The sequence below is a fragment of the Panthera pardus genome, unplaced genomic scaffold (assembly GCF_024362965.1).
Source record: "Panthera pardus isolate Hobbes unplaced genomic scaffold, ASM2436296v1 HiC_scaffold_21, whole genome shotgun sequence".
Classification (NCBI taxonomy): Eukaryota; Metazoa; Chordata; class Mammalia; order Carnivora; family Felidae; genus Panthera; species Panthera pardus.
In genome coordinates, this window is record NW_026526777.1 from 61,146,423 (window position 1) to 61,164,415 (window position 17,993).

The 17,993-nt window shown below is 36.6% G+C and overlaps 1 protein-coding gene across 1 annotated transcript in view; it reads left to right on the forward strand.

The window, feature by feature from the left end:
- The window catches only part of FMN2 (formin 2), a 376,950-nt gene that overhangs the window by 330,223 nt on the left and 28,734 nt on the right, over positions 1-17,993 (forward strand). The window contains exon 16 of the mRNA XM_019423300.2: positions 14,933-15,082. Within this exon, the coding sequence (XP_019278845.2) occupies positions 14,933-15,082 (150 nt within the window). The remainder of the gene's footprint in view (positions 1-14,932; positions 15,083-17,993) is intronic.

The window sequence follows — 17,993 nt, forward strand, 5'->3', positions numbered from 1 at the left end:
ACGAGTGGAGGAGGGACAGAGAGAGAGAGAGAGAGAGAGAGAGAGAGAGAGAGAGAGGAAGACATAGAATCTGAAGCAGGCTCCAGGCTCTGAGCTGTCAGCACAGAGATCGACACAGGGCTCCAACCCAGAAACCATAAGATCATGACCTGACCCGAAGTTGGACTCTTAACCAACTGAGCCACCCAGGCACCCCAAACTTTCTTCTTTTCTAATATGAACATGTAGTGCTATAAATTTTCATTTTACTTTCTATTTTAACTGCATCCCATAAATTTTGGTATGTTGTATTATCAGTTCAAAACATTTTCCAATTTCCCTTGAAACATTCTCTTTAATCTATGAATTATTTAAAAGTAATCTGAAGATTTCCCTGTTATCATTCAGTTACTGACTTCTAATTTAATTTCCTTGTGGTCAGAGCACATACTTGGTATGATTTCAATTTCTGTTTCTCCTTTTTTTAACCATCAGTAATTATGAGACAACAGAGGAGTTTTATATAAATTAAAACTGATGTCAGTATATCAATATCCTGATGACAGGAGGCTAATGCCAGAGTGCGGTAACCACCTTTACTTGTCCCTCTTTACTCATCTATGCAGTTTATCTCCCTTCATTCAAAAGAAACTTTGCAGTAGCTCCTGCCAAGAGAATTCGTCTCACTTTTATGGTACCAATGTTAACTTCTTAGCTTTGACAAATGTATTGTGATCGTATAAGAAGTTAATATTAGAAGAGGCTGGGGAAAGGCTATATGGGGACTCTGTATATTATCTTTTCAACTTTCTATAAATCTAAAGTTAATCTAAAGTAAGGTGATGAATGAAATAGGTGATCCAAAGCTCCCATAATTGAGTTTCATGAAGAGAAAATGGAAATATTATATTTTATTCCATTTGCATAGGTCACTGTAAGGAGTAAAAGAAAAGCTCTGTTAACAGCTTCTTAGTTTCAAATTAAAGTAAGCAAGATAGTAGTGGATATTTAAGGACATGATGATAAAAATGGCTAAAAGTCATAGGTTTTTATTGGGGACCACTGAGAGAAGAAAGATGGAAGGGTAGTCTATGAAACCTGATTTCAAAATGAGTGAGGGCACAGAATTAAATTATAAAGCAACTATGCGTAAGTAATGGTGTCTCTCAAGGAGTCTGCGTGGCTAAGAGGAATATATTTGAATGGAAAAATCTGTATGTACTTTCAGAATCAGGAGAAAAAGCTGATCATAATAAGAGATATTAAATGCTGGAAATAGGAAACAATGGAGTGGATACCTTCCTAGAGGTAATAGTTGTAGGTAGGATAAAAACCATGCAGGTAAAGAACTTTGTTTTTTTTAAAAATGTTTATGCATTTCTAAGAGAGAGAGGGAGAGACAGAGAGACAGAGAAAGAGATAGAGTGCAAGTGGGGAAGGGGTAGAGAGAGAGACACACACAGAATCTGAAGCAGGCTCCAGGCTCTGAGGTGTCAACACAGATCCTGATGCGGGGCTCTAACCCATGCACCGTAAGATCAGGACCTGGGCCAAAGTCTGAGCATCACCAACTGAGCCACCCAGGCACCCCAAGAACTTAGTCTTGATTGAGAGGTGCTGAAGCCTACCCACCTCCAAGTTTTAGAAATGAAAATGCAATGATATATATAGAGAGAAATTGAGAGTGGTGAAAATTTATGTGAAGTAGTAAGGTGAGATTTTCATGAAAGTTAGAATTCAGGACATAGTAAGAATAAGGATAAATTTAGGAAGAAATCTAGAGTGTGTGTATAAGCTACAGGAGGTAAGAGAAAAAGAATTTCCCTCACATTGTTGATCATAGTTATTATCTGGTTCCTAGTTTTAAAGACTCCCTGGTTGCTTGATCTTTGGGATCAGAGTGACTTTGGGACTTAACATCGTCCTCTCAGTGCCAATCAGTGCCTAAAAATGTGTCACTTGGAATTTTAATCTTTTCTTCCATGTTTTGTATGAGCTTATACTTGTTCTTGTGTTGAATTACCTTTTTTTCTAGAGCAGTTGGCTGTTTTGAGAACACAATTACCCTGAAGGTGGAAATACCACAGTTGTTCATTTTAAGAGAAAAGAAATACCAGTTTGTCCTCTTACCATTCCGAATTCCTCTGACTTTCTATTGCCTGGAGCTAAATCATTGGCCTGAGAGTATTCTTTGTGCTTTTTAGAAGGGATGGAAGACCCCTCAAAGGCCTTTTAATGATGAAGGAAGGGAATTTATTCTTCCTTATTGGGGTAATAAAATTTGTTACACTTCATGTAAGTTCCTATGGGGGTGGAGGAAGGAGGTGGAAATGAAGAGGACAATTTGGATTCCAAAAACTGCAGTTACTTGTGGAAGGTTTTAACTGAAAATAGATCTTTCTCTTGAGATTTTAGTTTGTTCTGGAGAATAATGTTACAAAATCCAACATTGCACAATAAAAAGGCAAAAGCAAGAGAAGATTTATGATGATGATCCTTGGCAGTTCGTTTAAACTGGTATGCTCTCTTGGCCTCGTATTTAATACTGAGATGCTTTATGTTCTTGATTCTGCCTATATGAACTAAATTAAGTCATAAATGTGCAATTCTTATTCTGTGTATAAAGTGTCGTTTAGCATGTGACCTTTTAGCTATACTCCAAAAGGACAATGCTATTGAGAGAAGAAAGAAGGGATGGTCACAGAGGAAACAGAGAGGAAGTCACCCCAGGACCACTCAGATGGGGCCAGAACTAAATTGCTGACTCACTGAAAAGGCTGCTCTGATCATAGAGTGTGCAAAAGAAACGACCTCATCAGACCCTTCACTTCCACCCACAAATACAAACATAGAGATATCTCAAAATAGCCTGAACTGCCACGTTGGCAATTGAGCCAGGGAGGGAGGACTTTGGTCCCAAAGCTTCTTGGCATTAACATTAGAGAGAGAGGAAATTAATAAATGACCTGTTCCTTTCTGCACAGAGCTTAGAGATGCAACAGAACATAAGAACAACAAGTCAGACCTGAGTTGTGGTATTAACTTGACTGATAACTACAGCTATATTTGGTGGTAGGAAGGAAGGAAGGAAGGTAGGAAGAAGGTAGGAAGAAGAGGAAGTTGAATTAAATGGGTTTGCTGCTTTCAGCAGACCTGTCTTCTTAGCTGTGGACTGTGATATGTCTGTTAGCTAGGTGCCAGGAAGATGTGTGCCTGTGTGCATGCATCTGTGTGTGTGTGTGTGTGTGTGTGTGTGTGTGTGTGTGTATACATATACATGAAATATATGTCATGACATATGAAACGGTCACATGAAATAGACTCAAGAATAAAGGGCAAAATCCCTTATTGTTCATCTCTTATATGGTGCCAGGGTAAAAGGATATGTTTTTCTTTCCACATAAATGAAGTGAGAGGAATTCTCTTGGCAGGAGTTACTGCAAACTTTCCCTAAGCCAAATGAGATAAATTGCGTAGATGAGTAGGGAAGAATGGGTAACGTGGCCACCCCACTGAGCACTGGCCTGTTGTCCCGTAGGAGACTGACATAATGATATTAATCTTAATTTATAAATTGGTCCTGTGCTGTCTCATAATTATGTGAGAGTATAGGAAAGAAAGGAATTGTTCACCTTGACTTTTCTGTATGAGGAACAAGTGCCAGGTCTTTTTATACTTTGTGAACATACCAGGAAGGCTAAAGAAGCTTGACCAGTGATAATAGAACCATTACTTATAGATCTTACTGTGCACCTGGTAACTCCATAGGCATGTTGCCTACTTGATCTCATTCATCCTCATAAGGATCTGATTAGGTAAGAAGCACTGCCATTCTCATATTACAAACGAGGTGGCAGAGCTTAGAGAAGTTAATTAAGTCAGCAAAGGTCCAAGTTGGTTGGAGCCAGAACTAAATCTTGGTCCTTCCAATTCAAAGCCTTTGTTTTTTAATGTCAGGCTATAAAAGGCCTAACAGATTTTTGTCTACTACCAAGTTTCTAAAACTCGGAGGGTTTTTTTTTTGTTTGTTTTTTGGGGTTTTTTTTGTTTTGTTTTTTTTACCTAGAACTGTCTAGCCCAGTTGTTAGCAGAGAATCATTCTTTAAGCAAATATTGACCAAACAATTGCTGTGTGCTAGACACTGTTCAGATGCTAGGGATAAAGCAATGAACATAAAAGATAAAAATGTCCCTCATAGAGGATAAATTCTAGAGGAGGAAGACCACTGATGGCAGGGAGTGCCATAGAAAAAGATAAAGCAGATATATTAGGGGAGTCCAGTGTTCCTATTTTTCTTTGGTGAAATGTACAGTCTCATTTGAGGAGGTAAGGTTTGAGCAAAGATCTTAAAGAGATGAGAGGCAGCCATGTGGATATTGATTAAGGAGCATTACAAGCAGATGAGAAAGTGCAGAATTTGAATGCCACAGCCTATGAGGCCAGGTGGATGGGAGCAAGCAGCCAGTGGACACAAATGATGCAGTAGTATTATGTTAATTGGAGTGGAAAGCCTCTCTGACATCAGTCAGTAAGAATACTGATGACTCTGAAAATCAACCTATCTTTAGATTACTCATCCTGGATTGCTCTTGTGGATGCGTCTTTTTTTCTGCAACTGGGATCATTTCTGAAACACCCAGCCACATACCAAAAAAGTCCTCTCTTCTGTCGTTTTAGACATGCTTTCAGGTTGTTGAAGAATAAATATTTGAACATTTCCTAAACATTATCACAAAAGAGTTTATCATTCTTGAAGCATGTATTTGATAGAGCGGCTGTTCAGAGTGATTGAATTCTGAGAGCATCAGTAAATGTCCAGAAGCCTATAAACCTGAGGCATAACATAGCGAATTGCTTTGTTCAGTACCTTGACTTGTTTATTTGTTAACCCAACGGAAATATTCCTCAAGGAAGGAATTGAATAGAGATTGCATTTTGCTTTAATATCTTTGCTCTGCCATTTGTGGTATCTGGCACAAAGTTACTACCTGTTCACTGATGAATTAAATGAAAGCAATAGTGCCCTTTTCTAGAACTTCAACAGAGTAGGTGCCACTAAAATTGTTGGGCTTAAATTCAAGGTTTTATATAGTGCTTGAGTTGCAGTAAATTCTGTTCAGAGATGGGAAATAACTGATAGCAATAACAGACTATATTATCTTTAAATATTTCATTTGCGCAAAACATGCGTCTCCATATAGATCATAACTTGTGGCAAGAAAATGCTATTTTAGGATAATTACTAGCACCTCTTTTGGTTGTAATAAAAACCAAGTTTTGAGACATTCTTTATGTGCACGGTTCCCAAATGGACAACTGCCTTAAAAACAGATGAGAAGTTTGAAAGAATATAATTCTTATTTGGTGGTGTGGCCCATTTTCAAATAAGGAAATCAAAGCTGTTTTATCTGTGGAACATCACTCATAGTCAAAAACAATATCCACTCGAGGTCTTTCAAGCAGTGTTCTAGTCTTTTAAAAATATTTCTAGAATGCCATTTTAGGTGATTATAGCCATTAATTCTTTCTATTAGCCCTGCGTGTGCATTTGTAATTTTTAAAAATCCTCATTATTGAAAAGTTAAAACGTGCAAAAGTAATGAATGTACACTGACCCACCGTGTAGTTATCACCCAACTACAGCAATTACCAATTTGGTTTCATCTAGACCCCTGTACCAACTTGCCCCTCCCAGAGTATTTCTGAAGCAAATCCTCAACAGATGTAATGTTATCTGTGAATACTTGAGTAGGTATCTCTAAAAGATCCACTTTAAAAAACACAATTACTTTTACCCCTAAAAATAATAACAAGAAGAATTCCTAATGTCACAAAATACTCCGTCTCTTTTCAAAAGTCTAGTGAGTTCATATGTATTATAAATGTTTGTAATTTGTTACAGTTTGTTTGAAACAGGGTATAAAGAAATTTAAACCATTATAATTAGACAATACCTTTTAAGTATTTATAATAGTGTGCCCTCCAACACTTTTTCCCCTTGAAATTTATTTATTGAGGAAACTAGATCATCTTTTCTTATCTTAGTTCTAGCTATAACAGCAAAATACCATATAGTGGATGGCTTAAACAATAAACATTTATTTCTCACAGTTCTGGAAGCTGTAATGTCCAGGATCAAGGTGACAGCAGACTTGGTGTCTGGTGAGGGCCCTCTTCCTGGCTTGTAGACAGCTGTCACCTTGTTGTGTCCTCACATGGCAGAGACTGAGGGTGGGATTAGCTCTGCTCTGGCTTCTTCTTCTTATAAGAGCACTAATCTCATCATAGGGGCTATACTCTCAATACCTCATCTAAACCTAATTATCTCCAAAAGGTTCCATCTCCAAATACCATTACATGGAGAATTTGGTCTTTAGCATATGAAAATTTTGGACACATTCAGTCCATAGAAGTTCTATAGTGTTTCTCCAAATTAACTGATTTTATCCTACTAATGCAGGTAATCAAGATCCTCTGCCCCATATTTCTTGCAGATTAGTAAATAGCTCTAGACACTTGGTCACTTTTAGGTCTGAATATTTTGGCAGAATTATTTTGCAAGTTGTGGTGTGTTCTACCAAATGGAAGTACTTGATTGTCTTTTTTTGTGATATACCAGCCTTTGATAATCAATGTCTCGGTGCATTAATTTATAAGGAACTGTAAAATTGTGACATGTCATTTTTCTCAGTTATAAAAGAAAATGTTTCCCTCATTTGGCATAGAGCCATTCAGTGGTATGGTTCATTGAGGAAATGTGTTATATTTCCTTAGTTTTCCAGTTTTCAAAATAATAACTGGTTCTCTAGCATCTTCTAACAGTAAGCAAATATATTTTGAAAGTATTAAGCATTATGATGAGTTCATTGAATCAAATGCATTTTTAGGTATTTCAGTCCTTTGCAGTTATTATTCTTACTAATATACAAAATGTTCCATCTTTAAGTTCACTTCTGAGTTATCTGTATATGAGCTTTCTTACTGTCTTCTTTGATAGGACATTCCAGGTTCATTTTGTACATTTTCCCCAGTGCTGGACTGAGCTATTTCTTCAAGCAGAACTGGGTCCATTATTTAGAATGGTCTTTGGAGATCACAGATCTGGGTGCTAGTATAGTTGGTATTGAATTAGTACTGTGACTAGACCTGTTAGTAGACAGAGCTGGAATTAAAGTACATTGTTAGTTCATACCAACACTTGCAGTTCAAATTCAGGGCAGTGTTCTTAACTGTAAGATTTAACATCGTGTGTCTTTTTCCATGTTGAGAAACCTGATCTGCCAATCCTTATATCAGTGTCTCTTCTGTATCTTGACTTCCTGAATCTCATTTTCTAGTAGATTCTTCGATAATTGTCATTAGAACAATATTTCTTCCATTTGTTCAAACTGAAAATAGTTCTCCTGCACCCTTTGTAAACAAAAGTTAGTTTGGTTGGGTATAAAATATTTGGTTGACTCTTTTTGTCTTTAGTATCTTAAATATTATTCCACTGTCTTCTGACATAGGATATTGTCTAAATATATGGTGATAGTTAAGTTTTTTTTCCTTTGTTAGGGACTTTTTTTTTTTTTTTTGCATGATGACCAAAGGATTATTTTTCTTTTTTCTTATTTTTTAAATATAATACTTTTACTAGAATATGTCTCAGAGTTGACTATTGGCATGCCCTTTTAACATGTAGCACCAAATACTTTTATTTATTTCTAAAAAGTGTTCTTGAGTCATATTTTTAAATATGTATTCCATGCCATTGCTTTGGTTATCTTTTGTAGAGGCTTTTATAATACACTTATGGGGCTGTCTTGTCTTTTATATTTGTAACTTTCTCTTTTTTTTCTTCAGTTCTCTTTGTTCTTAAATTTTTATTTCTTTTTAAAAACATATTTTTATGTTTTATTTTATATTTGAGAGAGAGAGACAGAGAATGAGCAGGGGAGGTGCAAAGAGAGAGAGAGAGAGACAGAATCCTAAGCAGGCTCCAGGCTCCGAGCTGTTAGCACAGAGCCCAACGTGGAACTCGAACTCATGAGCAGTGAGATCATGACCTGAGCTGAAGTCAGATGCCAAACTGACTGAGCCACCCAAGCACCCCAATATTTCTTTCATTTTATCTTTATTTCTATTAACAAATGATGTATTGATCTTATTAACTCTTGTTACTTCTGGTCCAGTCTTCCTGTGTGAAATATTTAAAACTTCATGGTTCTTTACTAAATCCTACCATCTCATTTCTGAGTCTTTCTACTTTGAATTATGTTTATTATAGCTTCTATCATTTTATTAATTTCATTTAGCATATCTTGAAATATTAGCCAATAATTTTCATCTGTTTATAAGCCTGTCTCTGGCATGTTCCCACTGGTCTGCAGAGCCATTATTTTATCCCTGGTTTGTTTTTTTCTTTTAATAGCTATTAAATAGGAGCACCTGAGTGGTGCAGTCAGTTAAGCATCTACTCTTGATCTTGGCTTGGTTTGTGAGTTTGAGCCCTACATCAGGTTCTGCACTAATGGTGTGGAGCCTGCTTGGGATTCTGTCTCTCCTTCTCTCTGCCCCTCCCCAGTTCTCATTTTCTCTCTCTCTCTCTCTTCCTTTCTCTCTCTCTCTCTCTCAAAATAAATAAATAAACTTAAAATAAAAAAAACTACTAAACATAGGACTTAATCACAGTCTCCTTTCAGTTCATTCTTTCCCACTCTCCTTCTTTCTCTCTTTTTTGTTTTTCTAACTTGCTTTTTTGTTAATTGAGGCAAAATTTATACAATAAAACAAGTTCAATGAGTAATTACCATTCAAACATGATTTAAAACAGCTCTGTTGCCTCAGTCTGTTTACCTCACACCTCTGTGAAGAGACAATCATTATTTTTACTTCTATCAACATAGATTAATTTTGTATATACATAGATTTCATTTAAATGGAATCATATAGGGGCGCCTGGGTGGCTCAGTTGGTTAGGCATCTGACTTCAGCTCAGGTCATGATCTCACAGTGCGTGAGTTCGAGCCCCGCGTCAGGCTCTGGGCTGATGCCCCAGAGCCTGGAGCCTGCTTCCAATTCTGTGTGTCCCTCTCTCTCTGCCCCTCCCCCGTTCATGCTCTGTCTCTCTCTGTCCCAAAAATAAATAAACGTTAAAAAAAATTTAAAAAAAAAATAAAAAAAATAAATGGAATCATATAGCATATATAATTTTGAGTATGATGTCAGCTAGACGCTTTTCACAGATGTCATTTATTTAATTGTGTAAGCCTTCTTATCTTGCAGAGAATTTTTCCTCTTTTGAAATAATGAATTAGTTGAGTTTTTTCAGATTCTTTTTCTTCATTTATTGAAATAATCATTTGGCTTTTCTTCTTTACTCTGCTAATGTGACAGGTTACAGTGATTGCTTAATATGTTTTTGGTTTTTGGTATTAACATCAGAGTAATGGTGGCTTCATAAAATGAGTTGACAAGTGTGCCCTCATTCTCTGTTTTCTGAAAGAGTTAGTGTTAAATTGGCATTATTTCTTCATTAAATGTTTGTTAATGCACCTGTGAAACAATTTGGACTGCAAGTATTTGGAAAGGGGTATTTTCTATTACGAGTTTATAAAAAATTATTTATTAAAACTTCATTAAAAATTGAAAGTAATTTCAATTTTTAATAGATTTTGGCATAAAATTATTGATAATATCTCATATTATGCTTTTAGGGCCTGTATGGTCTATGATGATAACACCACTTGCATCTATGGGACTGGTGATTTGTGTTTTCTCTGTTTTTCTTTATCAACTTTGGTAGGGGGTTATCAATTTTGTTAAACTTTTCAGTAATTCAGCTCATGGTCTTGTTAATTTTCTGTAATGTTTCTTTTCTATTTCTTTGTTTTGTGTTCTTATTATTTTCATTCTTCTGTCTAGTCAAGTTTAATTTGATTCTCTTTAACTTCTTGAGGTAGATGCCTACATTATTCATTTTATACCTTTATTTTTCTAATTATAAGTACTTTTTCTAATTATAGATATTTTAAACTTCCAAATTTCTAAGCACTGCTTTATCTGCTCCCAAATATATATTTGATATCTATGTTTTCAATTTTAGTCAGTTTGAAATATTTTCTAATTTCTTTTGTGAATGTGTGTGTGTGTGTGTGTGAGATTACTTTTTTGACCCATGGGTTATTTATAGCAGTTTAGTTAATTTCCAGAATGAAGATTTCCTAGATATACCATTTTAAATTTTTCATAATTTAAAGCCACTATGGTCAGAGAACATATTCTGGATAATTTCAGTCCTTTGAAATTTATTGAGACTTCTTTTATGATTCAGTATCTGATCTGTGTTGGTGAAGGTTTTCATATGCTCTCATATATTCTAATTGTTGATTACAGTGTTCTGTAAAAGTGAATTAGGTCAATTTGTGGATAATATTCACAACTTATATATCCTTTAGTGATTTTTTTTTGTAGTTCTGTCCATTACTGAGAAAAGATGTTAAAATAAACAATTATGATGAAGGTTTTACCTCTTTTCCCTTTTTGTTTTGTGGGTTTTCCTTCATGTATTTTGAAATTCTTATTAGATGCATACATATTTTTGGATTGTTACGTCTTTCTGAAAATGGGATGTTTTTATCATTATGAAATCATGCTGTAATAATATTGTCTTGAAGTCTGTTTCTCTGATAATAAAACCACATCAACATGGCTATGCTTAGTGTTTGAGTGGCATACTTTTTTCTGCCCCGATATTTTTCTCCTCATTTTTATATGAAATTATTTTTACTGAACTTTTAGGATGAAGAGATGAATGAGGATAGCTTTAGTAGTTTCACTGTTCTAGAGATTTCTCTTTTGTTGCTTGTGCACAATGGCAAAAAAGAATGAAACAAAAATATTGCCTGCAAAATTTCCTCTCTAATGTGTCTGCATTTTCTATTTTCTTTGTCCCTGTGTTTATCCTGCACAATTTGCATCTACTCCCAGCATTTTCTATCAATGCAGAGCTTTGCCATAAGAGGGAGTTTCTCTTGGTTAGTACTAAGACTTCATGTATTGCAGACTGTTCCCATCCTTTTCAGTACTTACTCTAGATCTTTTCTCCTCTTCCATGAGTTAAAATGTGTAAAACCCCTTCCAATTTCAGCTGCAATCCTCAGACTGGCCCTTAACACTTTTTAAGAGTGCCTGTTTGTGATTCAGGGGTTCTTCTGTTTTTAAGGGTCCCTCTATTATTTTCCTCTGCCTCCTCCTATACAGATGATGTTATGAATTGGGTTTTGTGTTGTCAGTGGTTTGCCCCACCTGTTTGCCTTTAATTTTTTTTAATGTTTATTTATTTTTGAGAGAGAGAGAGAGACAGAGCTGGGGAGGGGCAGAGAAAGAGAGAGACACAGAATCTGAAGCAGGCTCCAGACTCTGAGCTGTCAGTACAGAGCCCTACGCTGGGCTCAAACCCACGAACCACAAGATCATGACCTGAGCTGAAGTTGGAGGTGTGATCAACCGAACCACCCAGATGCCCCCCACCTGTTTGCATTTTGAAGTTTGTGGTGATATTGGACACAGTGTTTTTGCAGATATTTTCCTATTAGCTTTGATTTTTAATATCTCAGTTGCTTTCTCTGTTTTTATGTGAGGATTCAGAGAAATTTCAAAACAATTCTGCTGGAGCTATGTTTTCAGAACTCTGTGGCTACCTCAGTTGTATTGCAGAGCAGTATATTTGTACCATGTTTGTAGTAAAAGAAGTGTAGTACTGATCTTTTCCAGAAAGGGCTATTTAAGAATCCTGATTACAGGGCTCTTGATTTTTGGTGACCTCTGAAGTTGTCTTTTACTATGATTGCTATATTCTCTTAGTGTGATAACTACAGTTCTGTTCACTACTGGCTCCTAGTGTGTCACAGTTATTTCGAGAGAGCCTCACAGAGCAGCCAGTAGTGATGAAGGTCCCAGATAAAATGCCCACATTCTTTTGTGTTCCTGGATTGCCGTATGGTGGATGGGACCCTCCTGGATTCAGATTTAGGGGGAAAAAAAAGGATAATTCAGAAAGAATACAATCTATCCCTTCCACCCATCAACCAAATGGGTATCTTTCATGTTATTTAAGTTTGGATTAGCTGAATGCCACCTAATATCGACAGGATTATATAACCAAAAATACGTCTGATATACTCTGATCACTTGTAGAAATTTTTGCCTATCATTTGTTTGGTTGGTTTTGAAAAGAGCTTATGCTTTATTCTAGGATGTGGGGTTGTTGAATAGAGTTGGGACAGCATTTGTGGTCCTGAGGTAATTCTTTACTCTCTGTGTCATACTTAGGTGACACTTGTCTTTCACTGTGGCCACTTCCAAAGAAATGACCAAGTACATAGGTTGTCATCATTGGGAATCATTCTGTTCAGCAATTTCACACTGACTTTAATTCAATAGTAAGATACTAATATGTCCCACAAATTTATTAAGTTTTGTGTATAGAATGTTTTTAGTGAAAAATGCTTGCTCCTTATAAAGTTAATACATATATTTCTATTTTAGTTTATAACTTGCAAGTACTTTTCATTTAATCTTCATAAAATATATAGAAAAGCAGACATACCCTCCACTTTACAGATGAAGAAACTAAAACCTCAAAACTGAAATTCAAAAATTGTTATCTTCTTAAAGCTATGTAGGCAATTTAAGACAAAGCCAAGGGAAAATTATTCAATGATTAGAATAATTATTACTAGTATCGCAAACCTCTCTGCATGCCAATAATTCAAAAATAGCAGGGAACATGATCACATAAGATTTTATTAATAAATCAACCTGAATTCAATTAATACAGTTTAGAGAAAATATTTGGTAAATATATATTTATATTTCTTAATATTTAATATAGAATATATGTAATCTAAAATAATATGCAATACAAAATAAGTTTTTTCTGTGTTAAAACATTTAACAAACACTTTGGAAATTAATGTTCTTTCGAATTAAATTGCTTATGACATTCACTATTTTATAGGTGAAAAAGCTGAGTCAGATGACGTGAAATGGTTTGCTCGTATAGATAGTCGAGATTCAATATCCTATGTCTTCCTATTCTTAATCCTATATTCTTTCCTTCATACCATGCTGCCTCATGATAGAACTTTCAAAATGTTGTAAGTGGCTGAACAGATGAACCAACTATTAAAACTTAGATATGTCTGCCCAAGTAGACTGGCTTGGTCTGTAATAAATTTTACAAAGCCTAAATGCTGAGAAATGATGGAAAAGAATAAGTGGATAGTCAAGGATTTGAGACCTGATTTCTGCCATATAGGTCATAAATAGTCTTTAGGCATATAAGGAGAATTACCAGTTTTCCCAGGAGGGAAGTATGTATATATGTTATCAGTTTTAATAAAATATGACCCAGATATGTCTTAGACTGCTCTTGCTCCCTGCTGTCACTCTCCTGGCAGTCTTCATGCCATCAGTACCTCCTGTGGAGGTATCCTGATGTCATTACCATAGCTCACAGCAGCCAGATTCTCAGATACAATATCCCCTTCACAGCCTGACTCTTTCTCAGAATTGACTTTCTTTCCTGCGTCATTTTTCCTACTAGGCTAACTAGGAAGAAATATATGATTCCCAGGAGTTACACATTTGAGCAAAAAATTGCTCTCATCTCTAAATGTAAATGTAAATCTAAATCTGAATCTAAATCTGTATCTAAATTCTGTCATCCCAGAATCTAAACGCTGGTGTCCCTGGGAATCTTGCTGCTCAGAGACCACTTTAAGGCGAGTTTAAAAACAATACAGACTAGCCCTCTGGTAACTCTTAAGGTGGCTGGGAATTCTTGATTTTGTGTGTGATGCTCAGTCCCCTTTATCTTCTGAGCAGATTCACCTTGCGCATCTCATTTTATTAATGCTCATCTCAATGAGATATTTTTCGTATTTTTTTTCAGGATAGGGATTTGAAGTCAGCTATATGACAAACTGAATACATACCCAGATGTGTGTTAATGTATGTATGGGTGTACACATATTCTTAAACAATACGATATGGTAAAATCAAGTTGCCTTAGAAATTTTTACTTCATAGTAAATCAGACTTGGTCTTTGTGTATCAGCATTAATGCTTGCCCACTACCAAAGTGGGGGAAGAAAGGGAAGAGGGGCAAAGGTTATTGGAACATCACTTCTTTTTGCAGCAACTCTGGCCATACTCTGACCAGCTGCCCACGTCTCTTCTCTATGACATTATCAGTTTTATTGGCCTAGGTCCTTTTCAGGGCATTTTTTATGGGAACAGAAGACTTTGGGGAGTTCTAAATCTACCATTTATTAGTTGTATGTTCTCTGTCAATCAGGCCTTTTGAAACTCTTCTGAGCTTCATGTAGTTGTAGTTTTAAGCACCACCTTCTGAAGAGTGGCACTGTCAGTCTACTGTCACAGTACGGGCTGCCATATTGGTATCCACTCAGATTGCCATGATCTGATGGGACACCTGTCACCATTTTCTGGAACTCACTTTCTTCTTTCCCTGACAGTGTAGGAAGCCAAAATGTATGTAGTGATATTAAATACATATAGAATACATATTAGTTTGGGGACAAATGGCTGATATTTCATTTTTTTAGTGTTGGAAAAAATTATAGACCCACTACTTTCAGTAGGTCCCAGCTCGAGTACAGGGTTTATTTCTGAAATATGTCAGGCACTTGGTGATTAACTTTGGAAATGGAATTGGACCAGGCATAGTTATCAGTATATGCAGGATTCTTATCAGCTGCTACCATCTGTATCCAAAACTCTAACATGAAACCATAGGAGACTACTGTTGATGCTTCAGAATTTTGAGTTCTCATGGTAATAATAACTGCACATGAATGAAATCAACATTTGGATGGAGAGAGAATATCCCATATTGGAAAGTAATCATAGCTTTTATGCTTGTGTGTGTGTGTGCTCTGACAGCTTTTTGGAGACTACAGCCTATTTCTTCATGAAACCAAAAATTGGAGAGAAGGAAGTGTCCCCAAATGTTTTCTTCAGTATCTGGCATGAATTCAGCTCTGACTTTAAAGACTTTTGGAAGAAAGAGAACAAACTCATTCTACAAGAAAGGTAGGTTTTTTTTTCATTTGCACAATGGCATTTTAAAACTGGTATTTTATTAGGTGTGACACCACTGGGGTTGCCAAGTTTTATAGCCTGAATGAAAAATTAGATGGCCTTCAACCTGGAATATCAAGTCTAACAGGGTGCTGAGATTTGGCAAAATTTTCAGTTTGAGTAAGAAGGGTTGGCATAGAGGCTATGATGCTACAGAGAATAGCTGAGGAGATGGTTTGCCAGGACCACTGTCTGGTAAAACAACTTCTCTGATGAGGAAACCACACAAAAGCAGATCATGTAAGTGGAGTGGAACAACCTTGCTGAGATGATAAACCTACTCACCTCAAAAGGCCAATAGCAAAGACTACAAAGGTAAGATGACTCATTTTTCTTTTGTTTTTGCTCAATTCATGATATATTGTTGAAATTTCACCATTTGTATTAAAATTTCTGCCCAGTGTCACCAAGAAACAGATGGTCAATATTTTTAAAATATCTTTCAAGACTCTTGTAGAATTATACTACATTTCCTAAAGTAATTTTTTTTCAGGAATGAAGGGAAATTTCTTAAGTACCTAAAATAAAGTCTCTGTCACTAATTATGATATTCCATAGAGGCATATTGAATATTAATTCAGGAGGAAAGCTAGCCCTCCCAGGACAGCAGCCCTAAATAGCTGGGTCTAGTGGGAGAATGGAAAAGAAACATAATCAGCCCTGTAAACCAAATCCTAATACTGAACCAATTAGTATATTTTCCAATATCCTTGCACTAACAATGACTTTGCTTTAGATCTTCAGGAAACTTATATCTTAAGGGACTTTGTTCATCATACCACAAAATGCCACAATTTCTGCTTCTTGTCCTCTTTACATACAAAACCATGATTATCTACCTAGTTTTCATATATAAGTAGATTCTGATATATCCTTAAGTCAGTTGAAATTAATTGCTGGCATTTACTGAGCACATAGACTATGCTATGAATGCCAACTCATATGCATCACTTAGATTCCATAGCCTTATCATAGAAGAAAGTATACCTCAGTGAATAGTAGATGGAAAAAGAGAGTGGTTTGAACAGAAGTAAAACACTTTAAACATCCACTCTAAAGTCTACTTCAAAGTCCATCATTATGGGTTAACATAAAAGATGCAATTTAGTCAAAAGTCCATACAGGTGAGATAGATAGGAGAGGTAATTCCTAAACTACAAGCCCATTTAAACCATCATTCATTCCCTTCAGACTTAGTTATATATTATCTTTTCAGAAAAAAAATTACCAAGCAAACCCTGTCAGTTTGGAAAATTGTAAAAAGGAGTCTTCTTTTGACCTCGGCACATTACCTACAACTCCCCTCCAGGTCCCTCACTGGTTCGCCACAGGCCTCTTTTCATCTCTAATGTCAACTCGTTCCCCTGGAAAAGGGCCGACACCTCAGTCACATGAGTGTACAAATCAAACAGATGAGTGTTTCACCGTGTATAGCCATTTGTTTGATGGCTGGGGCTGGACTCCTTAACGAGGGTGGAAATGATGAGAGGTAGGTGTCAATGAGACGGGATGGATGGAGCTATAGTTTTGGAGTAGGTGTTCTGATAGCATATCAAAGAAATAAGTAAATCTCAGAAGGCTGGCAGGGTCCTATGGTGCTACTTTTAGGGATCCTGAGACAAGAAGGTAGGTACCCACTCTCATTGTAGCTTGCCTTTACTCTGCATGCCTCTACAGGAGCTGGTGAGATGCCGTCTCAGAGGAACTGTTGAGACTGACTAATTCAGTTGCACAACTTCCCAGTGATACTCGGTCTCATCTAGCCTGTGCTCTGTGAGGTAGAGCTGTGTCTCTAGGGGTCACTGTTGCTACCAATCCACTGTTCTGTGACATTGTGTGCATTTAACATGACCCAAACTAGCTTTTCTTCGCTAGGTATCTCATAAACGAACCAGATGCTTCTTTTGTCCTTCATCCTGTGCTTGTCATGCCCTAGGACTCTACTGTGGCCTTTTTTTTTTTTTTTTTTTTTTTTTTTACTCTTCATTTATTTACAGAGAGACAGAGAAAAAGGGAGAGAATGTGCTCCAATGAGTAGGGGAGGGGCAGAGAGAGAGGGAGAGAGAGCAAGCTCCATACTATCAGCACAGAGCTGGACATAGGGCTCAATCTCATGAACTGTGAGATCCTTGACCTGAGCTGAAAGCAAGAGTCAGACGCTCAGCTGACTGAGCCACCCAGGTGCCCCTGTACCATGGCTTTTTTACCCAACCCTTGATGATTTTGCTTTCTGATGCAACATTTGGTGACTTCGCTCACCACTTGATGACAGTGTTGTGAATTGGCAGATTATAACTGCTCTTCACTGCAGACTTCTCATTTTTTCAAAATAATTTGCTTTTAATAGAAGGTTAAGGAATATGTGGCAAGTGAGTGAGTGCTTCTTTGCCCTTTAACTTCCGAAATATATTATCCTACCCAGCAAATGCTGTTGTTTTGATAAGGAAGACCATTGGTCTGACTCATTTGTAGAAAATGTGTCTCTTTCATTAGTATAGGACCAGTGACACAATTTCCAGGAAACAGTACAGAATGAAAATGTGGGGGGCCCCTTGTTATAAAAATTATTTAAAAATTTCAAGACAGCAAAGCATTGAACCAAGCACAGAGCACTTCCAAAAGTGCACAAACAACACCCATGAAGCCAGCCTTGTCCTGGTGTAAGCCTTGTATCATATTTTCTGTAGATAAATAGAAGGATATTTTAGGAATGCTTCATACCCTCAGACATTGATAGGAAACGGGATGTGGTCAGTTAAGGGTGCTACACTGCTGGTTCAGTCTGTGTCATTCAGAGTAGAACTTCACCTAGCACGACAGAGGCTTAAAATGGAATGTTGTTCTCTAACCTGATTGTTCCCTC